General features: G+C 48.8%; 1 protein-coding gene and 1 long non-coding RNA gene across 4 annotated transcripts in view; one reads left to right on the top strand and one right to left on the bottom strand.

Moving 5' to 3' along the window:
• The window catches only part of BCAR3 (BCAR3 adaptor protein, NSP family member), a 153,637-nt gene that overhangs the window by 112,855 nt on the left and 15,997 nt on the right, over positions 1-24,785 (top strand). For all 3 annotated transcript variants that reach the window (XM_070786078.1, XM_070786077.1, XM_019957033.2), the window contains 4 exons: positions 11,061-11,189; positions 14,169-14,614; positions 18,887-18,990; positions 20,361-21,013. In XM_070786078.1, coding sequence (XP_070642179.1) covers positions 11,061-11,189; positions 14,169-14,614; positions 18,887-18,990; positions 20,361-21,013 — 1,332 coding nt within the window. The remainder of the gene's footprint in view (positions 1-11,060; positions 11,190-14,168; positions 14,615-18,886; positions 18,991-20,360; positions 21,014-24,785) is intronic.
• Positions 624-5,379, bottom strand: LOC139182190 (uncharacterized). The gene is made up of 2 exons (XR_011565792.1): positions 5,077-5,379; positions 624-1,333 (listed from the first exon to the last, which is right to left on the bottom strand). It is a non-coding gene; the product is annotated as an uncharacterized lncRNA (long non-coding RNA).

A 24,785-nucleotide genomic window follows, 5' to 3' on the forward strand; every position in this document is an offset into this window, starting at 1 on the left:
TGCAACCCCATGGACAGCCCGCCAGGCTCCTCTCTCCATGGGATTTCCCAGGCAATGACATTGAACCAGTATTAATTTATCATGTTGTACATATATCCCTGGAACTTATTCACCTTGAACTTTTTGATTGCCTTCATCCAATTCTCCCTCCCCCGACGCTGGCCTCTAGTAACTACAAATTTGATCTTTTTTTCCTATGAGTTTGTTTTTGAAGTACTGTTGATGTATATAACACTATGTTAATTCCGGTTATGTAGCGTAATGATTTGATATTTCCGTACATTCACATGATTACCATGATAAGTTTAGTTACCATCTGTCAGCACACAGATACATTGCATAATTCTTGACTGTATTCCCCCCACTGTACACTTCATCCCCTGACTCATTTATTTTGCAAGTGGAAGTTTGTACTTCTTAATCTTCCTCACCTATTTATCTCCTCCCCCAACCCCACTCCCTTATGTTTGTTCTCTGTATCTCTGAGTCTGTTTCTGTTTTGTTATGTTTGTCCCTTGTTTTGTTTTTTAGATTCCACATATAACTGAAATTCTATGGTATTTGTCTTTTCCTGACTTATTTCACTTAGCATGATACCCTCTGGGTCCATTCACGTTGTCACGAATGGCGAGGTTTCTTTTTTTTTTTTATGGCCGAGTTATATTCCATTGTGTGTATATGCCAAGTCTTCTTTATCGATTCGTCTATTGATGGGCACTTAGATTGCTTCCGTATCTCAGCTATGGTAAGTAACACTGCAGTGAACACAGCGGTGCATAGTTTTTTTCTAGTCAGTGTTTTTGTTGTCTTCAGATAAATATCCAAGAGTGGAATTGCTGAATCTTATGGTAGTTCTGTTTTAAATTTTTTGAGGAATCTCTGTACTGTTTTCCACAGCTTCTGTACCCATTTACATTCCACCCATAGTGCACCAGGAATCCCTTTTCTCCAACTTGTATTATCTGTTGTCATTTTGATAATAGCCATTCTGATTGGTGTGAGGTGATGTCTCATTGTGGTTTTGGCTTACATTTCCCTGATGATTTGTGATGGTAAGCATCTTTTCACGTGCCTGTTGGCCATCTATTAGGTCTTATTTGGAAAAATATTTATCTCAATCCTCTACCCATTTTAAAAAGTCAGGTTGTTTGGTTTTTTGCTCTTGAGTTGTATGAACTCTCTGTATATTTAAAATATTAACCCCTTATCAGATATATTGTTTTCAAATATCTATTTAGCAGGAGACCTTTTCATTTTGTTAATAGTTTCCATCATTGTGCAGAAGATTTCTAGTTTGATGCAGTCCCATTGGTTTTGCTTTTGTTTGCCTTGCCTGAGGAGGAAAAAATTATGAAGACTGATGTCAAAAGAGTGCACTGTCTATGTTTTCTTCTAGAAGTTTTTTATAGTTTCAGGTCTCACATTTAAGTCCTTAATCCATTTTGAGTTTATTTTTGTATGTGGTGTGAGAAAGGAGTCTCATTTGATTCTTTTACACGTAAGTGCAGTTTTCCCAACACCATTTATTGAAGAGGTTGACTTTCCCCCACTGTGTATTCTTGCCCCCATTGTCATTGATGAATTGCCCGTAAAAGTGTGGGTTCATTTCTGGGCTCTCTATTGCGTTCCATTGACCTATGCCTGTTTTTCGTCACCTGTTCTTGACCGGCCTTCAGACTCTCTCTTTTTCTCCCCGCCCAGTGACAAGGAAGCTGCCACATGGAGGGCAAGAAGGCAAGCAGGGTTCCAGTCAATAAGTGGCTACTGGACACACGCTGTGTGCCAGTCACAGGCTAGGCTCTGGGAGCCACAGACTAGTGAGCCATGGCCTCTGGCCCCCCAGAGCTCATGCCTGGCAGAGAGCCTTGGCCCCCTGTGCAGTATGTGACAGTGGACCCCCTGCCCCTTTGATGTAATCAGACTAATTCAATGTGGCCTTCAAGGCCCAGCCTCCTTGTCCGTCTCTCTTCTAGCCTCTCCCCATTCACCAGCCTGGGCTCCAACCAGGCTGCACAGTGGCACTTACAGAGGGGTTGCTGTTTGTGGACCACAGGCTGAGAGTATGGAGGAGGGATGTACAAGACTGTGTGTCTGGGAAGTTGGGGAAGGTCCCAGTGACCAGGGCCCTGGTCAGTGCACCTCAGAAAGGGAGCTCCCGGCCAGATGGAGAAGGGCATCTCTGGCCTTTGGATTTTATTTGTAGAATACCGTGACCCTTTGGAACATGTGGACCCTTTAAATATAGTCCAAAAAACTTTAATGCCCCAAATCTGCTGACTTAAGGGCTTCCTTGGTGGCTCAGTGGTAAAGAATCTGCCAGTGTTGCAGGAGACCTGGGTTCAATCCCTGGGTCGGGAAGATCTCCTGGAGAAGGGAATGGCAACCCACTCCAGTATTCATGTCTGGAGAATTCCATAGACAGAGGAGCCCGGCAGGCTGTAGTCGATGAGGTCGCAAAGAGCTGGACACAACCGAGCTACTAACACTTTCATGGATTCCGCCGCATAATAGCAGGGCCCTTGTGCATTCTCTCCATCAGTGAAGCCTCTGCCGCTTATTTCTGGCGACCCACAAAGATGTCTCCACTTATGTATCCGCACCTTCTCATGACCTGGGCCTTCTATCGAATTCAGACCTGGCTCCCAATATGAGGTATCAGTATACGGCCAGGGTGGTGCTGTAGCTCACGGGGCTGTGAGAAATGTAATGTGTTCAAAGCTCAGGAATCTGGGATGAGAGGGCAGGATGCATGTCTGTGTCCCTTATGGATGAGGTCTGAGCCTTGGGAGAGTGCAGACCAGATGTAAGAAGCCCGTTTGTTTGCGGGGAAGAGGGGTTGGGAGAGACTGTGACTCGTGTGAGCCCTAGTGGGGCACCCCTTGACTAAAGTCCCTGAGCAGGAATTACAGAAGTCTCTGACTTTGTAGGCAGCGGTTGGACCACTGGACCACGGAGGTAGGGAAATTGTCAGGAGGCGATTGTAAAGGTTTAGAGAAAACAGGACAGGGTAACTTTCATGGGGATTAGAATGGACCTTAGTGAGAGGGAAAATCAGGAATTGCTTGATCAGTGGAAGCCAGTTCTGAGGGTTCTTGTGTGAGTAATGAGGGCAGAGGAGGTGCCAGTGTCTGGGGGAGGGGGAGAAGAGCAGGCTTTCCAGAGAAGATGAGTTCCATTTATCCATATCGACATCTGAGCTCTGAAGTGGATTCTGGTAAATATCCTACCACGGCACCAGCTCTAAAGGCTGGAAATGGGGATTTGGGCATCATCAGCACCTTTCAAAAGACTGAACTGGCCTTGTGCCACTAACCCCAGCCCCTTCCACTCCCTTCTGCTCACTGCAGCCAGATTGATCTGTCTAAAAGCATCTCTTTCTTTGTACCTGTTGCCATCCCGGGCAGCAATTGTCAACAACCCTCACTGTCTGGAGTGTGGAGGTCTAAGCCCTCAGCCTGCAGTGCCCCTCTGTCTGATCTGTCCTATCCCCACCTTCCTGGTCGGGACTTCTCTGGTCACAAGTGACAGGAGTCCAGTGCAAACTAACTGAGGTCACAGGGGAGTTGACAAGTTGATGCAATCCCCTGGGGTTAGGGACATGCATGCCACTTGACACTTCCATCTCTTGCTCCTCTTCTCTTCCCACAATGATTTCATTCTCCCAGCCCAGTCTCATCCACACTGTGGGTCAAAAAATGAAGCAACCTCCGTACTTCCAGTCTCATGATATTTCCAGAGCAGGCAATGGCATCCCAATCCAGTACTCTTGCCTGGAAAATCCCATAGATGGAGGAGCCTGGAAGGCTGTAGTCCATGGGGTCGCTGAGGGTCGAACATAACTGAGCGACTTCACTTTCACTTTTCACTTTTCACTTTCATGCATTGGAGAAGGAAATGGCAACCCACTCCAGTGTTCTTGCCTGGAGAATCCCAGGGACGGGGCATCCTGGTGGGCTGCTGTCTATGGGGTCGCACAGAGTCGGACACAACTAAAGTGACTCAGCAGCAGCAGGGTGTTTTTTTACTCAATTCACTTAGAAAGATCCCAGGAAGAACTCTGATTGGGCCAGCTTGGGTCAGCCAGCAATGGCCGGGGAAGTGGGTCTGAACCACATAGAGAAAAGATAGAGCTCTCTTGGCGAGGAAAAAAACAATGTTGTGACCAGATGTCTCTGCCTGCTTCAGCCCTCTCCACCCCAACCAGAACCTCTATCTGATAAAGCCCAGGTGCTCTTAGCTCAAATGCCCAAAGCACTCTCCCTCTTCTCAAGTTTTACCCTCAAGGGCCAACCCTGATATCCTATCCTCTCCTTCCTCCTCCCTATCTCATAGGGAGCCCTTATGTCGCAGAGGAAAATCAAAGGATCAACAGGTGGTGTAATTTCCCCCAGACTAAGGAGCCGGAGGGGCAGGGATGAGAATTCAGTGCTCTGTCTTCAGTGCTCAAGGATGTGTTACACCATTCCCTGTGTTGGCTTCTAGGATACTGTGCCCTCGGGAGGGTGGGCCCCAGGCTGTCACTGCCCTCCAGCAGCCTGTGCTGTGCTTAGTCACTCAGTCGTGTCCGAACCTTTGCAATCCCGTGGACTGTAGTCGACCAGGCTCCTCTCTCCGTGGGGATTCTCCAGGCAAGAATACTGGAGTGGGTTGCCATGCCCTTCTCCAGGGGATCTTCCTGACTCAGGAATTGAACCGGAATCTCCTGCGTTGCAGATGGATTCTTTACCAGTTGAGCTATCTGTCAGTGGCCCCACGATGGCGCCTCACAGTCTTCTCCTTTCCACACACAGCTCCCAGCCCGGGGACATGGTCTTTCCATGACCTTGCACAATTTAAAATTCTCTGGGAACTGGGAAGCTTTTCTTACAGGCAGGGAGAGAGTAAAATAAATATTAATTATAATGCAGATGCCATCTTTTTCTAATCCTCTCTGTTTCCTGCACACAAATGAGCTGTTCTGGGCCTTTCCCGCCCATTGCGCTTGTGGTACACACACCTCCCTCCCCTCCACCACCCACCCCCCCGCCCCCCCCGCCCCCCCCCCCTCCCGTCCCCTACCCCAACACGCACACTTACAACGCAAACCTCCTGAGAGGCTGGGTCCCATTGTTCTGCCTGATTTGAAATGCAAGATCACACATCACACAGCCTTCTCAAGACCCGAGCTGTTCCTCCCGCAGCTGGACCAGCTTTTCTTCCTCGGAGAACTGTTGAAATGTAGGTTTCCTCGTTAATCGAGGTTCCCAGCACGTCAGCGGAGCTGGCTCTGTGCCTCCAGAATGTGTTTTCCAAGCATCTCCTGGGCTCCAGCTATTCCAGCAAGTCAAGACCAGACTTGCCTGCCATGTGAGGCTCCAGAGATGTGCATTCCAGATTAGAGTGATTTTCAGAGCCAACCTCAGCAAGCCAGGACCGGTCCTGGCCACAAAACTGGACCACCTGGGGCAGGTGGACAGTGAGGTTCTTAAGAGGACTGAAGTAGACAGTGGACACGTGGCCAAGTACCAGGCTGCTTTCCTCCCAAATACCAGCCCACCCACTTCATCATGGCTGTGCATCAGACCTTAAACATCTCAAACGTCAACCTTCCATTCTAGTTAACCAGAATAGTGTTCTGATATGTCTATAAAAACCATTAACAGTGCTGTCTGTGTACCATGGTATAAGTGCTTCACAGATATTGATCCATTTCATCCTTATTAACCTCTCATCATACATTATTATCCTCATTGTAAAGACCAGGAGCTCTGCAGAGAGGTAAAGTCACTTGCCCTAAGCCACACAGCTGGTGAGTGGCACAGTGGCCTGTGGATGTAGCGGGCAGGCTGGCCTGAGCTCTTAAAGGCTGTGCTGTAACTTTCGTTGGTATTAGAGTTATGGAAATGCCAGCAATAGGAAAGTAGTAGTTAGACTCAGATTTCCGTGAGAAGCAACAGTTATAGTAATTAATGAACTTTCCAGCTACTCTTCAGTGTGGTTGGACAGTTGTGGACCTCATCCATCCCTTTCTTTGCCATAGTTATCACTTACCTGCCTCTCATCTCAGACCCCAGTGCTAACGACTGGGACCAGATGAAGTTTTAGAAGTGGAGCCATGTGAGCGGTAATTCTGATACAGTAGTTGCTAAGCCCTCCCTCCTTTCCTTCCTTCCTTCCTTTTCTTTCCTGATCAAGGTATGCTTATTACTTAACTTACGTACACAGCACTTTTTATTACACTCTTCTGTCCCCCTCCTAAAAAAAAGCAACTGCTCTCAAATCTCTGATAGATCCAACTCAGGCAAGATGTGGAGTAGAAGATGTATGTCCAGACTGCATCTTTCTTTTATGGGGGCTGTGAGTGGGATTGGTCCCTAGAATGAACCTGTCAAGGCTCGTGGGCAGAATGTTCTTGATCCAAAGCCTAGCATCTTCCCTCCCTCTGGAAGTTGTGGCCCAGCTGCTGTGTGCGGAGGTGATCGGGGTGGCCAGAGCCTGTGCTGGTGCAGAGAAACCGAAGTCCCTTGTCTGTGGTCTCCCCTAAAGATAAGAGGCTTGAGAGACAAGGAATCAGACTTGTCTTCTTGGAATGAAGTTCAAAGTTAAGGACAAATGGAGAATTTGAGCCTGAAGAAAAAGTTGTACAACTATAAGGTGGCCGTTAGGAACATCTATAGCATCTGTTTGAGAGACTGATTGTTCCTAATTATTTCCGTGCTGTCTCCGTCTGACAGTTGAAGAATGTAAAGTCCAAAGGGCTGGTGAGCAGTGCACTTCTGTCCAGTGTAACCTGAGAGCAGAGCTGAAATTACACATGCCTGGGTACATGGTGCCCAGTGCAGATTGAAAATGACTGTGTCCAGCCAGTCTTTGAAGCACATTGAATTCAGAAGATGTGTGTGGAAACATATGTGAAGAGATCAGCCTGGGGAGAAGGCTATGGGGACTCGACTGGGTATGGAAGATGTGCTGTGTCCTCCCTATTTTCCCAAGATTGGAAGCTGTCGGAGGGCTGGGACCTGTCCCTCATTCAGTCTCTCATGCTGAATTCTCGGCTGTGCATAAACTAACAGTGTATGAGTGAGAGCTGCTCTCCTTAGAAGGTAATTTAAGGAAGGCCGGGAGGATTCATTAGTAGTATCAATTAGAATTTCAGAGGACATGGATGACCATGCAAATGGGATAAAAACCAGGGGGGTTCAGGATGGGGGACACATGTACACCCATGGCTGACTCATGTGAATGTATGGCAAAAACCACTGCAATACAGTAATTAGCCTCCAATTAAAACAAAACAAACAAACAAAAAAAAACATTGCTGAGGTACTGTTGTGTTACCTTAAATCACTAGAATTTACTTCGTAGCCAGTGAAAGTGAAGTCACTCAGTCGTGTCCGACTCTTTGCAACCCATGGACTGTAGCCCACCAAGCTCCTCCATCCATGGGATTCTCCAGGCAAGAATACTGGAATGGGTTGCCATTTCCTTCTCCAGGGGATCTTCCTGACCCAGGGATGGAACCCAGGTCTCCCACATTGCAGGCAGACGCTTTAACCTCTGCGCCACCAGGGAAGCCCCATAAGACCCCCAAATTATCCAAGATGGCGGCATTTCAGAAGAAATTTCAAATGCCTGCCGGATGGGAGCAATTAAGTGGAAGGGTGCGCCATTAGCAAAGTTTCCGTTGTTTGGGGGAAGCCGTCTGAATTCTGCCAAGTGTCACAGGTCTGGTCATTCCTGGTCATTCCTGGTCCTCAAGGTGCACAAGTAGCAGTCACAGTGCAGTCAGATGGATACATTTCGCCAACCTTTCTATGGTCACCCCTCACCACCCATGGGGTTGCTAGCTGATCAAAATACTTACCTACAGTGGCAAAATCAGAGTCACCAAGGTCAAGAGTTCATAAAACAGGCACTTGAGAAAAATAAAAGTTGTGTTAATATATATGATTAAAACTACAAGTGAAAGTTCTAGAAGGAATAACCACTCCAAATAACCCTCCAAATAACCACTATTTCATCATGAGGGTGATCAGTCACCTGTGGGTGACTTTTGACTCGCCTCTTCAGTTGTTTGGGAGACACCGCCCATGTCATCTGCTGAAGCAGACGCTCCCAGCAGCCCACCTGCCTCCTTTTAATGCGGTAGAACCAGCCCTCACCAGCTTGAAATAAGGAGCCCTTTGCAGTTCTTGCTCACTGTGGCTCTGTCTCCCCCGCTCCCCTCTCCCCTCTCTCTCCCCATCTCCCTCCCTTTTCCTTCTCCTCCTCCTCTTTTAAAATACAAGTCTAGACAACTGTGTAACCTCCTGACTTTTCACAAATTATGCAAGAGCTTAAGGGCTTATTTTTTGAAGTCTGGTTTCTGTCCCAGATTATTTGAGAGGGTCGGTCTTTCTGATCTTTTCTCTCTTCTCTAGGTACCTCCCTAGAGTGCCTCTCAAGTCCATAGGGGAAGAGAGCAGTAATTGTGCACTTTCCTCTAAGGACAGAAATAACAGAGCTGATTTTATATTTTCGGTAACAAGTGTGAACAATATTATCTCAAAACCTAGAGTAAAAGATTGTCATGTATAAATGTTAAAAACAACTTTGATGTTGATGAGATGCGAGAAAGAGAGAGAGGGTGAGGGTGGGGGGACATGGCCTGGGTGTTGGGTAGCAGGGAGCAAGGAGAATGCAAACAGAAGTACGGCAATAGCTTCAGGGCTTAGGGCAAATGCAGTTTCAGTGGAGGGTTATACAGAGGATGGGACCTGCTGGTTGCTGCATTTTCAGGGCTCAGGACAAGGGATTTAGGCTGGGCATACAGATTGCCAGGGTGGCTAAATAGAGGCCTGGGTCACAGTATCAGCTAGGATTTAACTCAGCTGCTAGTGAGAGGAACACTGAAAATAACAGGCTTAAAAAAGAAAGGTTACATGGAAGACCTGGAAATGGGCAATCTCGGGCTGGGGTGTTGGCCTTACTGCTGTGAGGGACCTGGGCTTGTTCAGGCCTTCTGCCCGCCCAACCCCCTACCCCCATTCCTGTGGCTTGGCTTCTTCCTCATGCTCCAGGATGGTGTTGCAGCTCCAGCCATCACATCTCAGCTTGCAAGTCCCACCAGCGTGGCAGTTTATCCTTCTTTGGCCAGAACTTGGTCATGTGGCTGCACCTCCCAGTAAGAGAGGGAGATTGAGGAATATCATCCTGTAGCTGTATGGCAACACACCCAACTATAACAGGGTTTCAGATAATTTGAGAGGAAACAGAACTTTCATAACTAAGAAAAGTCACAGACCTTCCTCATCTTGGGTTATCTGTTCATTCAGTGAGTAGGGAGTAGCCCACGTGTTCATGCACTTCTCGAGGGCAACAGCGAGGTAGGCAGATGGGCTCTGGTCTCGTGAAGCTGATTATCTAGCAGGAGGTGAGACAGACAATAAATGAATGGCACACGTGGCCTGGATGACAGCCTGCATTCTGTACTCAAGTCTTCCCCAGGAGCTCTCTTCAGATGTACCTGTACATAATTAATGATCGAAGCCAACAGTGTCAGACATCACTGCTAATGCCTGCGGGCGCCGTGGGCAGCCAGCATCAGCATCACTTTGATAGGAATTCAGCTCGTCCATCAAACATTCCCGAGGGCCTGCACTGTGAGGAGTGGAGGGGAAGGGGAGGGGGGAGAAGTAAACAATTAGTAAGCCAGAGCCTCACCTCGAAAGTGGCCCAGGAGTCATTCTACTGCCAGTGCCCTCATGGGTTGAGGATAAGAATCCAGCAGTAAAATCCCAAGTCTTTTTCTTCTTCTTTTTTTAAAAAAAATTTTACTTATTTTCTTTTGGCTCTGCCAGGTCTTCATTGCTGTGCAGGCTTTTCTCTAGTGGCAGTGCTCAGACGTCTCATTGCAATGGCTTCTCTTGTTGCAGAGCACAGACTCTAGGTTGCGCCGGCTTCAGTAGTTGAGGTCCCAGGCTCTAGAGCTCTAGCTCAGTAGTTGTGGAACGTGGGCTTAGTTGCTCTGCGGCCTGTGGGAACTTCTGGATCAGGGATCAAACCTGTGTCTCCTGAATTGGCAGGTGGATTCTTTACCACTGAGCCACCGGGGAAGCCCCCAGGTCTTTTCCTCGATTGAAGGCAGTTTGGGGGCTCTTTCCTTGCTAAGGTGCAGGGCAGAGTGATGAGGATATTTTGTGAGTCCTACAGGCTTTTGAGGCCAACCTGGGGAAATTGAGAAAATACAAGGACATGACCTTTTCCTTCTTGTATGACCTTCAGCCATAGTCCCTGAGCCTGGTTTTGCTAGGAGCCAGGCAGGTGTCCAAGTTCAGTTCATATGTTGTAAGTGGGCGTGGGTTCTAAATTAAACCCCAGTGAGTGCTACCCACCCAGAACTCCTGTCCCGGCCGCTGGGCAAAGACCTAGATACAGTGATTCTCAAACTGCCTGAAGGGAAGAGCCAGTTCTTTAAGTTTCAATTTCCAGTCTGTTATAAAAAAAATGAAATATTAGAAAAATGAAATTAAAATTACATACAAAACACAAACTCAAGACTTCTGTTAGTAGATGCAGGAGACATTACCCTGTCCAATTGCTCTGGAGTTGGCCAGTAGCAAAAAATTCAGGTCCTCAAGGCAGCTCTTTGGACAGTATTGTCCCTCCAGGTCCAGGTGGGGACCGTGGCCTTCCCAGCTGTGTGTCAGGACAGTTCAGAAGGAGAATGAGGAAGCTCCCTAGGCAACTTCGATATTCCTCATGCCCCACACATCTCTCTCCCTGGTGCCCCCCACCCTGCTCCCCACGTTTTCAGCTGCTACACGAGCAGACGGATAAAAGGAACAGCTTGGCTAACTCTGCTGTCATAGTCCCTGTGTGCAGGTGAAAATTTTACTGCACACTTGCAGCCAGAGAAATGAAAGGTCACAGCTAATTGTAATCATTATCCAGGCTCCCCTACCTGACCGGGGCTTTGGGCATATACCGCTTTGATAGCAAAGCAGCTGACTGCAAGGCCGTCTTCTCCGGGTGGCTGGCCTGGGCTCGCCAGTCTGAGCAGGGTGGGAAGGTCACTGGTGACTGGGGTCCCTGTGTTGCAGTTCTCCAAGGAGAGGCACGTCATGGACAGGACCCCCGAGAGGCTGAAGAAGGAGCTGGAGGAGGAGCTGCTGCTGAGCAGTGAGGATCTGCGCAGCCACGCCTGGTACCACGGCCGCATCCCCCGACAGGTACCCGCCCGCACACAGGGTCATGTGCCCAGGGCCATTAGGAGCAAGCTCCAGTTCAGCCCAAATGAAATAATATGAAGTGGCTTGCGGTGACTTAACGTAGGCCCATTTCTAAGGAGATCTTGGGAAGAGCTAAGGTCAGGAATTCAAAGTCCATTTGCCTGTGGCCAGTGAGGGGATGAAGGAAAAGCAGGTGTTCTGTGGTCTGTAAACACGGGCCCAGCGGGAGGCAGCCATGCAGGGTGGCACCTCGGGGAGTATGAGGGCGGGCTGTGGTTCAGCTAATTGAACTCTTGGCCAGCTGCCTGCAGCCTCATACCCTGTGGAGCCTGCTTCCTTCTTAAGGCCGTGGTTTAATTTCAGGTGAAAAGAGGGTATCATCAGGGCAGGTAACCCAGAGAAATAGGCCGCCTGTGCCCTAGTGGGGCCGGCAATTATTCATTCTCTACCCTTGCCCCATCCGGCCCCTGGCCCAGAAATAGGGAAGAGGAATTATACCAGCGACCACAGACATGGCCAGACAGACTCATGGCCAGACAGACTCATGGCCAGAATATACTTTGTGTGATTGTCTTTTGGGTCATAGCCATGAATAATGTTTTTGTATTTAATAGTATAGAAATTGAAAAATAAGTGCAGAATTGAGGTATAGAATTTTCCTTGAGTTTTTATTGTAACATGATCCGACCAGTCAGTCACTCAGGACCACAGGACAGGAAAGGGGGGGTGGGGGAGGGGCATCATATTGTGAATGGGTTTGTTTTGTTTTTAATGTAGCAGATTCTCAGCACCATCAAAGAAATAATTCTTATTTCAACTTTGTTTTTCTTCTTTGAGCTTAAAATTGATGATAGAAAATAGAATTAAAAAAGGAGCAAATTAAACTCTCACCCATAATTCTCCCTTCTGGAGATAACCACTATGAATATTTTGATATAAATCCTGCCAGACTTTTCCAAATCAAGCTTGAGCTCATTTTGCCTATAACTTAGCAGCCCACTTTCTTCCCGTAATGATGTAACCTGGGAATTTTCTCCTGCTATGAAATGTTCTCAGCCAGCCCCCATTGTCTGCATCCATTGTATGTTTGCTCCGCTCTGTATTGGGCACTCTCCCAACACCCTTTAAGATAACTACTGTGTTCATCACTATCATCATTTCCTCAGGCTCACTTCCAAGAAGTGGAATTTCTGTGTGAAAACATTTTTAAGGCTAAGATGCAATTTTAAGGTAACCATGGTAACATACTATTCTGAGCTAGCTGATCAAATGTTGGCAGGTCCTGGAAAACTTGTCAAAGTTTATAAATCTGATATCTGTCATCACCATCATTCTCCTTATCATAATCATAAAATTTGTTTCCCACTTGCCATGAGGATAAATTTTCAGCTATACATCATCTAGATTGTATATCTAAAGACTGTAACGATAATAATGATCGTTGTAGTTAACTCTGAAGGGCTTCGCTGGTGGCTCAGATGGTAAAGAAGCCACCTGCAATGCAGGAGACCTGAGTTCGATCCCTGCATTGGGAAGATCTCCTGGAGAAGGGAATGGTTACTCACCCCAGCATTCTTAACTAGAGAATCCCATGGACAGAGGAGCCTGGCAGGCTATATCGTCCATGGGATTGCAGAGAGTCAGACACGACTCTGACTAACACATACATAGTTAACACTTTACTCCTTTAAATTTTTATAGCTACTCTGTAGGAGATATTATCCTGGTTTACAGATGATGTAATGGAGTGTAACTTGTACACGTAACTTGTCTCACAGAAGAGCCAGAATGCAAACCCAGGCAGACTAGCTATGGGAACAACCATTCTATGACACAGTTTAAATTCTCCTTTTGTTACCAACTTCAGTATCCTTATAGCTAATGATTTTTTTAACATCTACTATGTTCCAGTCTCTGTGCTAGTGCTTTGTGTATATTATGTGGCAGTGGTTTAGTTGCTAAGTCGTATCCAACTCTTTGCGAAGCCATGGACTGTAGCCTGCCAGGCTTCTCTGTCTGTGGGGATTCTCCAGGCAAGAATACTGGAGTGGGTAGCCATGCCCTCCTCAAGGGGATCTTCCCAACCCAGGGATCAAACCTAGGTCACCTGAATTGCAGGCAGATTCTTTACCAACTGAGCCACCAGGGATGCCTCGTATATTATGTATACAAATATATAACCTTCCCAATAACTCTGTGGGATGAGAGACTGGCCACTTTGTTCCAGGCCCACAGAATAATCGTTGTGCCCAGAGCCACCCTCAGAGGTCTAGTTCTACTGTCCCTGGCTTCCACCTGCATGCAGACCCTCCTCCTCCCCACCCACCAGGCCTGGAGAGGGGTTCCTTTGGAGAGGGCTCTGAGGATGACCCATAGATGACAACCAACATCCTCCTCCAGGTGTTGCAGGGAGAGAAAGAATCAGACCCACCAGACACAAATTTAGTTTTATCACTTCACATCCTTCAGGTCTGCATAGATGTCATCTTCTCCTGATACCCTCCTAACCACCATATTTAAAAGGTCAGCCCCCATCCCAATTTACTTTTTCCTTAACTTTACAACATCTGACATGGCATACCTGTTCCTTTTTTGTCCTACTAGAATAGAAGCTCTCCAGTGAAAACAGAAGCTCTGAGCCAGTGGAGGCTCAGCTTCATTCACTATATAAATGCAGTGCCTACAGCAGTACTTGGCACACAGTGTTGCTGTTCAGTCATGTCCGACCCTGCAACCCCATAGACTGCAGCACGCCAAGCTTACCTGTCCTTCACCATCTCCCCGAGCTTGTTCAAACTCATGTCCATTGAGTCGGTGATGCCACACAGTAGGTGATCAACAAATAGTTCATAAGTGAATGAATCTTCTCAGAATTTGACAAAATAAAGAGCCGACCGAGGAAGAGGAGACATTATAGCCTTGTCCGTAGTGCAGCTAAGCTTGCCTTGCCTGTTCCTCACTCGCCGTTCTGTCCCAAAGGTGTCAGAAAACCTCATGCAGCGAGATGGTGACTTCCTGGTTCGTGATTCTCTGTCCAGCCCGGGAGACTTCGTCCTGACCTGCCAGTGGAAGAACCTCCCTCAGCACTTCAAGATCCGCCGGACGGTGGTGCGGCTCAGCGAGGCCTACAGCCGCGTGCAGTACCAGTTTGAGATGGAGAGCTTCGACTCCATCCCTGGCCTGGTACGCTGCTATGTGGGCAACCGGCGGCCCATCTCGCAGCAGAGCGGAGCCATCATCTTCCAGCCCATCAACAGGACGGTGCCCCTGCGTTGCCTGGAGGAGCGCTACGGAGCCTCCTCCCCAGACCGGGCCCACGAGGGCAGCCTCACTGAGGGGAGGCCGGACGCGGCCAAGAGGCTGAGCCTCACTGTGGGCGGAACCCAGGCCCGAGAGCAGGGCTTGCCCAGGGGCAACCTCCTCAGGTGAGTCAGGGCCTCCTCGGGTGGTGTTGGGACCATGGGGGCACTCACCTGGCCAGGGCCCAGCTCTGCTCAGCAGACGAGCTTCCCATAGGAGCAGAGGAACAATGAAAGATGTTAGTGGAACTCCAAGTGGCGCTGGAATCGCTGACACAGGGCATTGCACAGTTCCCAGTTGTGCTGTCGCTTCAGTCGTGTCCGGCTCTTTATGACCCCATGGACTGGCCCTTCAGCTTGCTCTGTCCACGGGATTCTCCAGGCAAGAATACTGGAGTGGGTTGCCATGCCCTCCTCCAGGGGATCTTTCCAATCCAGGATCGAGCCTGCGTGTCTTAGGTCTCCTGAGGCAGGTGGGTTCTTTATTCTAGTGCTACTTGGGAAGCTCAGTTGCCAGTTGAGTTGGTGCCAAAAAAAATAAAAAAAATGGTGCTGTTGCTGAGGAAGGGGAAGGCTGACCAGGAGAGACCTTGTGAAGGAGGTACGGATTCCGGCTGGTCTGAAAGCTAGGGGACATTTGGATAGATGCTGCAGAGGGGAGGGTGTCCCCCTGGAGGGAGGGGGCTCAGACAGAGCCTGAGTTGCAGAGTTAGAAAAGGGCAAGCGTGGCTCAGAGTGTGGAAACTGGAGGAACTGGAACAAAGGGTGTGTCCACGCAGGGGGCTGACAGAGGGAGGTTTAGGGAGCTGACCCCACCAGATCAGGGAGGCTTTCGTGCCAGACTTTGAGGTGCCTCAAAGACTTAACATAGGGAATGGAGTGTCCTAAGAACAAGACGGAATGGTGATGTGCAAGAAGGGTGAGAGGGGAGAGGAGCAGGAAGGCAGCTAGTGAGCTATGAAGGATCAGGCTATGCAGATGGAGTAGCGAGGAAAGTCAGGAGGCTCAGAACCAGGCTTCCTGACACTTCTGCTTGTGGGGAGGTGGAGACGGGCAAGTCAGATACCAAAGGAGGGACCAGAGTGGGTAGACTTTGGAGGAAAACCAGTTGCTCCATCTGAGGTGCGACTTTGGGCTTGCAAAGGGCCAGTGTCCAGCAACAGCTCTGGAGTTAGGGAGCGAAGTTAGTCCTGAAAGCTTAGATGAGGACTTGGTCCACACAGAAAGGGTGATTGACTAGGTCAGAAGAGATGAGATTCCTAAGACAGAAGATTCTGAGAGCCTGGGGGCTGCAGGCTGACCCTTGGGGGATCTTGGAGAGAAGAGTTCAGAGAACTGAGTGCTGGGCTAGCCCCACCGTCAATTACAAGTGATGTGCCCTAGGTTAATACTGGACTTGTCTCTCAGGCAGTGAGGAGTCCTTGAGCGTGTTATCTAGTTGCCAAGAAAGAAAAGTTGGCAAGACGCTGTGCATTATATTTATTTTAGACTATGGAAATGATGTTAGAAAAAAAGCAAATTCAAATGATTTTCTTATTCGAGTTCAAAATGGGTCAAAAGCAGAGACAACTTGCAACATCAACAATGTATTTGGCCCAGGAACTTTGAATGACTGTACAATGCAGTGGTGGTTCAAGAAGTTTTGCAAAGGAGATGAGAGCCTTGAAGATGAGGAGCATAGTGGCCGGCCATTCAAAGTTGACGACAATCATCTGAGAGCATCTTTGAAGCTCCTCTTACAACCAAATGGGAAGTTGCCAAAGAACTCATGCTATGGTGGTTCCGCACTTGAAACAAACTGGAAAGATGAAAAAACTTGATAAGTGGATACCTCATGAACTGACCACAAATTTAAAAAACTGTCGTTTTGAAGTGTCATCTTCTCTTACTCTATGCAACCACAATGAACCATTTCTCAATCTGATTGTGACGCACGACAAAAAGTGGATTATATACAACAGCTGACGACAACCAGCTCAGCGGTTGGACCGAATAGAAACTCCAAAGCATTTCCCAAAGCCAGACTTGCACCAAAAAACGGTCATGGTCACTGTTTGGTGGTCTGCTGCCAGTCTGTTCCGTAACAACTTTCTGAATCCCAGTGAAACCATTACATCTGAGAAGGAAGCTCAGCAAATCAATGAGATGAACCAAAAACTGCAACAGCTGCAGCCGGCATTGGTCATCAAAAGTGAAAGTGAAGTCACTCACTCGTGTCTGACTCTTTGCGACCCCGTGGACTGTAGCCCACCAGGCTCCTCCATCCATGGGATTCTCCAGGCAAGAACGCTGGAGTGGGTTGCCATTTCCTTCTCCAGGGGATCTTCCTAACCCAAGGATTGAACCTGGGTCTCCCGCATTGCAGGCAGACGCTTTAACCACCAGGGAAGCTGCATTGGTCATCAGAAAGGGCCCAATTTTTCTCCACACCACCTGACCATATGTCACACAACCAACACTTCAAAAGTTGAACGAATTGGGCTGCAGAGTTTTGTCTCATCCACCATATTCACCTGACCTCTCACCAACCGACTACTGCTTCTTCAATTATCTCAACAACTTTTCGCAGGGAAAATGCTTCCACATCCAGCAGGAGGCAGAAAATGCTTTCCAAAAGAGTTCATTGAATCTCAAAGCATGGATTTTTATGCTACAGGAATAAACAAACTTATTTCTCCTTGGCAAAGAAACATGTTGATTGTAATGGTTTGTATTTTGATTAATAAAGATGTGTTTGAGCCTAGTTATAAGATTTAAAATTCATAGTCCAAAGTTACAATTACTTTTGTACCAGCCTAATATTAAAACACTATCTTCTGTTCTTTTGGGAGTTAGGGGTTGGTTGATCAACTAATGAGTAGGGAGTTAATGTGAACAGAGCCAGAGTGACCCGCAGAACCCCTGCTAGGAACAGTGCTGGGAAGGAAGGCCCCTTGGTCTACCCTCAACAACCTGAATTTAAAATACAAAAAAAAATTTTTAAGATAAAAATGAAAGAAAAGCTTAGAAAGTCTCCTTGTTGATAACACAAAGCTAACAGAGCCACTCTTGGGGATTGCTCTTTGAAAGCAGAGCTTGCTAAGCCTTATCACACTTGGCATAGGCTGCAGGTCCAGAAAGACCTAGATGTGGGGGTGGGGTGGACTCAACACGGAAGAGGCTGGAAGCCCTGCCCCTCCGCCCGCCAGTGGCTCCCCACATTCCCTGACGTCAGGCCAGATGGTTGCCCCCACCCCCCAAAAAAGGTGTGCGCTTGGCCAGGTTACATTCCAGGCCAGTGTATGACCACGGAGTCTGACTGCTGGTGGGGATCACTGCTTAAATATCGCTTCACTGAAGCCACTGTCTTTTGGAATTTGCCCTCTGCCCAGCCTTATCTCTGAGGGGTTGCTGGAGTTTGGGGGCTGTTTGGTTTTGTTTTGTTTTTTGTTTTTTTTTTTTCCCCTCTGGTTGTCTGCAAAGGTAGGAAAGAACTTTCACAATTTCTGTAACATAAGTTTGGGGGTTGGGGGTGGTGACTAATAAAGTTCATTACCACTCGACTGGTGAAGTGCTTTCTGTTTTAGCTAACGGGAGATTCTGTTCTTTGGTGCTTATTAGAGTAATTCCTGATCTGAACGGGCAGAGTTAGAGCCATGCTGGCGAACTGTGTCACTAGGGTCTGCTGGGCCTGCTTGCCCTGCGCTGCTGTGCTCTGTGCTTCCCAATCAGAGAAACTGCCAGTCTGAACTGGCAAGGGGCAGAGCCATGCTGGTGAATCGTGTTGTTAGGGTCTACTTTCCCTGTGATGCTGTGTCCTGTGCCTCCCAGCTTGCTTGATGACCCCACGGCCCTTTCCCTGACTCAGCCCAAGGAGGCTGGCCAGGGGATCCCCCAGTGGGGTCCTTCTGAATGGGTATGACAGCCTCCCTGGGCAATCCTGCAGGTTATTTGGGGGACACTGAACTTTCCACTGGAAACTGCCCCACAGCCTCCTTCCTAACTGTGACACTGAAAGGCTTGGTGGAAAACACGTGTTAGTTATACAAGTCATTCCTCCTGGGTCTGTAAGTAATTTTAGGCGCTGTTGAAAGTACACATTCCAGCTTATCAGATTTTCCTGAGAGTATCTTGAAGCCTTTACCCTGCTCTGCTTAACAGGATGGAAAGACTCAGAAGCAGCAGCCGGGGATCTAACTGGATGGGTCCTGGGGACACGGCAAGGAGTCCATGGCACAGTCATGTACTAATCACCCCCATCAGTGATTTCCTCCTCCAGCCAACATTCCTTTACTCTTAGGCTATATGGGAGTGCTCTCATTCTGAGCAGTCTTTTTCTTTTTTTAAACTTTCCATGATGTTGCCTAAAGGTTTTACAATTTAATGACATGTTTCTGCCCTATTTGTCTTTTGCTTCAGAAATAAAGAGAAGAGTGGGAGCCAGCCAGCCTGCCTGGATCACATGCAGGACAGAAGAGCCTTGTCCCTCAAAGCCCACCAGTCAGAAAGTTACCTGCCAATTGGTAAGTCTTTGGGAATTTGGGGGGAGGAGGGTGATGGTGTTCCCCTGATTTTCTGCAGGCTGTCTCCCCTGCTCCTTCTGGTCACCTAATTTGGGAAAGACATAAGACTCCACATCTGGAGGCTGAGGGGTTCATAGAACTGTATCCAGATGCAAATCACTGAGCTGGATGCTGTGTGTGTGTGTGTGTGTGTGTGTGTTACTCAGTTGTGTCCGACTCTTTGCAACTCCATGTACTCTGTGTGTGTGTGTGTGTTAGTCACTCAGTCGTGTCCAATTCTTTGTGAGCCCATGGACCAGATTCCTCTGTCCATGGAATTCTCCAGGCAAAATACCGGAGTGGGTTGCCATCTCCTTCTCCAGGGTATCTTCCCAGCCCAGGGATCAAACCCAGGTCTCCAGCATTGCAGGCAGATTCTTTACCATCTGAGCCACAGGAGAGCCTGGATGCTTAATGTGTGCTAGCTTTTAAGCCTCATAAGAAGCCTTAAAGGTGAGCATGGTTATCCTCTTTTTGGTGAGGAGACTGAGGCATGGATATAATTGACCTGTAGATGCATCTGTCTAGTAAGTGGTGAAGCCAGCCTTTGAACCTAGGTTTCCTGACTCTGAGCCCAACTGCAAACTGGTGGTCATCATGACAAACGTGCCTTCCCCTTAGTCTCCTCCCTGGGGAGAGGGTGAATGGGTCAGTCCAGGGGTTCCTGGTAGAAACCCCGCCTCCTCTCCATTCTGCTGTCACAGCTGGAAGAGTGAGATGGTGTGGGATGTGGGGGAACCAGGTAAGCAATTGTGTTAATAGGCAATGGGATTGTTTTTCATTATTTTTGTAATGGACCTTCCTTGGGGAACCACAGGATGATTTTTCCTGTCACCCCTTCATAAACTGTTTGAAAGTGGGTTTTCTCAGCATCTTTTTCTCCCTTCCCCATGTGTCTCTGTCTCTTCCTTAAAGCTGGCAGGATCCACTCTGGCTTTGAGAGTGACTCAGACCCCTCCCCCTTTTATACTATGTGACTAAAGACATGTTTCTTAGGGTAAGGTTAGATTACTCACCACCCTCCAAGCTCTATGTATTTCCCTGTTTTGACTGTATAACCTTCTGTGACCATAAAATGGCATTGCTGCCCAGCTGTGGGTAGTCACCAGGATTTAGAATTCCCCAAGAAGTGGCATGGGGCCACCTATGCCCTTGAGATGCTCTTGACTGCTCTAGACCAGACCTGCAGTGGTCATACTGGCTGGTCTTTTGTGGGTAAAAATCAAAGCCCTAGAGTATGAATTGAGGGCCAGAAGCTGTCACTCTAATTTTGTCTGTTTTGTGTTTTCCTCACAGCTGAGCTTTTTCTGACCCTCTGTTATCCTCCACAGGCGGTAAGCTGACTCCTCAGTCCCCAAGTGTGGGCACAAGCCCCTGCCCAAACTCACCAGTGTTCAGGACGGGCAGCGAGCCCACTCTGAGTCCAGCTGTGGTGCGGAGGGTCTCCTCAGACGCTAGGCCAGGGGAGGCGCTGAGGGGCTCAGACAGCCAGCTATGCCCCAAGCCGCCCCCCAAGCCCTGCAAGGCACCCCTGCTCAAAGCTCCCCCGTCCCCATCTATCTGGCTCAACTCTGAAGCCAACTACTGCGAACTGAACCCAGCCTTGGCGGCCAGCTATGATGGGGCATCTAGGCTGCCCTTCTGTGCCCAGGACAGCTACGTGGAGTTGCTGACAGCCAAGCAGAATGGGGGGCTGGGCACCCGGAACTCTGACACCAGCTACTTGATCCTTGATGATGATGATAGGACAAGGCCTTGGAAGCCGCCGCCAGCCCCAGGGGACACAGTGGGGGAGGACCAGGACACATTTGTGATGCCCCTCCTAGAGACCACCTCTTCGTTCAAGCCCAATGACTTTGAGTCGAAGCTGCTTCCTCCTGAGAACAAGCCCCTGGAAACTTCGATGCTGAAACGTGCAAAAGAACTGTTCACCAACAGTGACCCCAAGGTCATTGCCCAGCACTTGCTCAGCGTGGACTGCAAGGTAGGTGCCGGAGGAATTTCCAGATGCTTGAAAGGCGGTTCTGTCTGGGCCTCATTCTGCCTTACCTTGTGGCTTGTTTGCTCATAGGACAATGGAGATGATGACCTGGGTGTGGGATTTATTGAAGGGGTGGGAACCCAGGCTGTGACAACCCTTGCCCAGGCAGGAAGCTTGTGAAATTCACCTGGGACAGAAGGATACAGGGCCACCCAGGACCCTGCTCTCCTCCCCCAACCCCTGCCGTGCCCTTCTCCCAGCTCGTGTGGATTTTCAATTCTCCCCCTGCCTGAACTCCATCAGAACTGGTGAAGTCAAGTCCAAAGAAGAGTAGATTGTAGATGAAAATGGAGTTTCTGGAGTAGCAGAGCCTTCGTGGTTTTTATTTCATTATATGCCACATATGTACATTATATATTTATTTTTATTGTTATGAAAATGGTCTTTAGGGTAAAATTTTTAAAGTTACTTGCTCAGTTGAGAAAAAATATAAAACAATTATAAAAGATATCATTTTAGAAAAGTTACACAATACAGATTAGGAGAAAAAAAATGAAAACCACACAAAATCCAGTTTCTTGGTGATCACCGTTGTTAACATTTGTTCCGCCAATAGATGTGTAAATAATTGCACGCATATCTATTTGTTTACCACAGAAATGCCACAGGCCTATGCATACCACTTCAAACCTTTTTTGTCTTTCATGGAACAATATAGCATGACTATCTTTCCATGTGACTATATAAACCTCTGTTTACATCATCATTTTTTAAAAAATTATCATTTTTGATGCATTTCTTTTAGATATGGGTGGCTTTTGTTCATAGCTGGCCCCAAGACAACCTCATCCTTCAGAGAGTAATTTCTCGAAAGCAAGCGTTTAAGGCTGGGGTGTGCTCAGCCCACCCCTCAATATAAGGAGACAGATCCCTTCATTTGAGCAACAGATGAGGCCTTAGATTTAAAGCCCTTTTTCATTTGTAGCTCAGTGAAGTCAATTAGCTTCAAAGGTCAGGGCTTATTGAGGAACTGGTTTTCCTAAATAAATTTCCTGGGTCATGAATCATGGCAGGAAATCTAATCTCCAAGCATTCCCCAGGGAGTTCCTCGGTTGATGGAGGCTCACAGGGCGCATGGGACCTCCCAAAGCTGTCTTAAGGAATATTAAGCAGGCGCTGGCTGTTTCGGGGCAAACAGCCGAGGGGCTGCCAGGAATGGGGCTGTGTTGGAGGAACAAGGACTGTCTGTGTGGTTCACTGGGTGTCCTTGGGCAGGGCCCCAAGTGGTCAGATAATTTTCCTTGTTAAGACCTTATCTCATTCAGAGGGAGCTAAACCTGTTTGGACAGGAAGAGGATTTAGTCTCCTGTTCTAGTTGGTATGAATAGGCCCTGGGTCTGAGACAGCAGAACCACACCAGCAGGCCAGGAGCCTGGTGTGAACCTGTTTGAGTTCTCGGTGGAGGAAGCTCCTTGTGGGAACATGGCTCTGGGTTTACAGAACAGCCTAATTTCTGGGAGTAAATGAATGCTTCCCCGCTGTGTTCTCAGGCAGGACTTGGTAGTAGTCTAGGAGGAGGTGAGAGGCCCGACTGCTCTTCACAGGAGTCTGGAACCTTCCCACTGCCTTGGCAGTCTGTTCTCAGCTGAAGGAATGTGTAGCCTCCTCTTTGTTCTGTTTCTCTGTCTGCATTCTGTCCTCCTGGTGGGGGTCCCACTCCCCCCCGTATGCCTTTAGGCCCCCCTGGAAGAGGCGCTGGGTGGAGCCCCCAGGCAGTGAGGCAGAGACCTGAGTGGGAGCCCCCTGACGATGAGCCCACCCCTAGTCCCCAGGGCGGGGCTGTTTCGTCTTCCTTCCGCCCTCATTTCCTTATCCTCTTCCTGAACTACTGACTGCGGGGCTTTGCCAACAGAGCAGGAACAGCAAGCATCTCTTAAGAAGTAAAACAAAGGCTGTTGTCACCTAACTGACTCTAACTGCAACCAGACCAGCCCACCCGGAAGCCTAGAGCTGGCCTGGGCAGCATCCAGGGCCCAAATGCTGGTTCCCACCTGTGCCCAGAGCCCAGCCTGTGGGGGCTGTGGGTGGTCCTGAATGCCTGGAGGCAGCAGGGCAAACCCCTTCGCAGGCTGGGGCTGGGTGGGCGTCCACTGAGCCGCTCCCACCCTGTGAATGGGTAACGCTCTGCTTTACCCACTTGTCTCTGCAGAAGCTAGAAGGAGACGGGCCCAGTGGCCAAGGGCCTGGCCTCTGGGGGTGAGCTACCTGAGTCTAACCTCCCCCCCGACCCCCCGCCCGCCGCCTCTGAGTTTCTAAAGGGAGAAGAGCACCACAGTCCAGGTGCTTGTGAAGACTAAAGCCCTCATACAGTGCCTGCCCCAGACAGGCTGAGTGACGGTTCCCTAGTGTTATGTATTGAGCCTTGATTGAACACCAACTGTGGGCCAGGTCAGGTCAGGCCAGGTCATGGTGGGAGAGGCAGGAGCGACAGTGACATAGAATTCGGACCACGGTCCAGGTGGGAAATGCTCTGCAGGGCCTCCAAGGTACCGTCTCAAACATAGTGGAGGGAGGGGTCAGGGTGGGGATTTCTGAGACAAGCTTTGAAGGCTGAATAGGAGTTGGTGATGCAGAACACAAAAGCATCTTCCAGGTGGCAGGCAGCACACACTTGCAGAGACTGAGAGGCCCGGAACCATGGGAGATTTTATGTTTATGAAGGATTCACTCTGGAAGGGTAGTGAGGGAAATGGGGTCTGTAGGGGGAGGGCCTGGCAAATCTGTCTGTCTTTGTTTTTAAATCTCTACTTCTGGGCTCCTTCCAGGTTGCTTCCTTCAGGGCACTCTGCAGTTCAGTGAGGGAGACAGGCCCATAAGTGCAGAGTGCCCATCAGAGTCCTCTACGGAGGGCAACCGAGACGGCGACCTCATTTCTCGGTAGATGGTTCCTGGCAGCTGGGAAGAAGGCCAGCCAGGCTCCTGTCGGGGCTCCACTGGGTCACCACAGCCATTCCCCAGGCAGTCGGATGAAGAGCGGACAAAACTAAGAGACCCTGCAGAGCCAGGATGGCTAAGATCAGGAGAGCAGAAGGCAGCCGGGTCTCATGAGGACGGGTGTCATTCTGCCCCGCCGGGTCCAGCTCAGAGTGAATCCTCTAGAAGTGCTCATCCTTCCTCTCCCTCTCTGAGCATCATGGCCCCAGGCTTTCCCAGGAGCCCTAATCCAGGCTGCTCTGTGACCTCAGGACCCCTTGTCCCAGAGCTCAGCCTTGGGGCAACCAGGTGTTGGCTTTTCCTGATAATACGTCAGGAAAGTGACCAGGGGACTGCATGTTTACACTGAAGGAAAACAGGCAAGAGGGGAATACAGCTTCCAGAATAAAAGCGAATCAACGACAAGCCTGTGACTATTACAGAGTGTGTGTGGACTGAATGTGTTAGGTTTGGAGCCTCTGACAGGGCAGATGTCTAAACAAGCAAAGAGTGTGTGACTGCAGGTGACCAGGGTGTCCATCTCGGCTGCCTTGTCATGGTCAAGGCGTAAATCTCTTTCCAGAGATCGGGCCAGAATTCTTCCCCCTTCCACATGGCCAGTGATTCATAACTTAGCTTTGTAAATAGCTCGGGTTTTAGGGTCATTTGATCCTTGGCAAAGTCCTTGAGGAAGGTAAACTCAGCAGTTGTTTTAGAGAAGGGGAAACTGAGGCCGAGAGCAGATGAATCCTGCATCTTATTCTGGAGTCTGCACTGGACAGCTCATCCCCAGGACTGATGG

The sequence above is a fragment of the Bos indicus genome, chromosome 3, assembly GCF_029378745.1.
Source record: "Bos indicus isolate NIAB-ARS_2022 breed Sahiwal x Tharparkar chromosome 3, NIAB-ARS_B.indTharparkar_mat_pri_1.0, whole genome shotgun sequence".
Classification (NCBI taxonomy): domain Eukaryota; kingdom Metazoa; phylum Chordata; class Mammalia; order Artiodactyla; family Bovidae; genus Bos; species Bos indicus.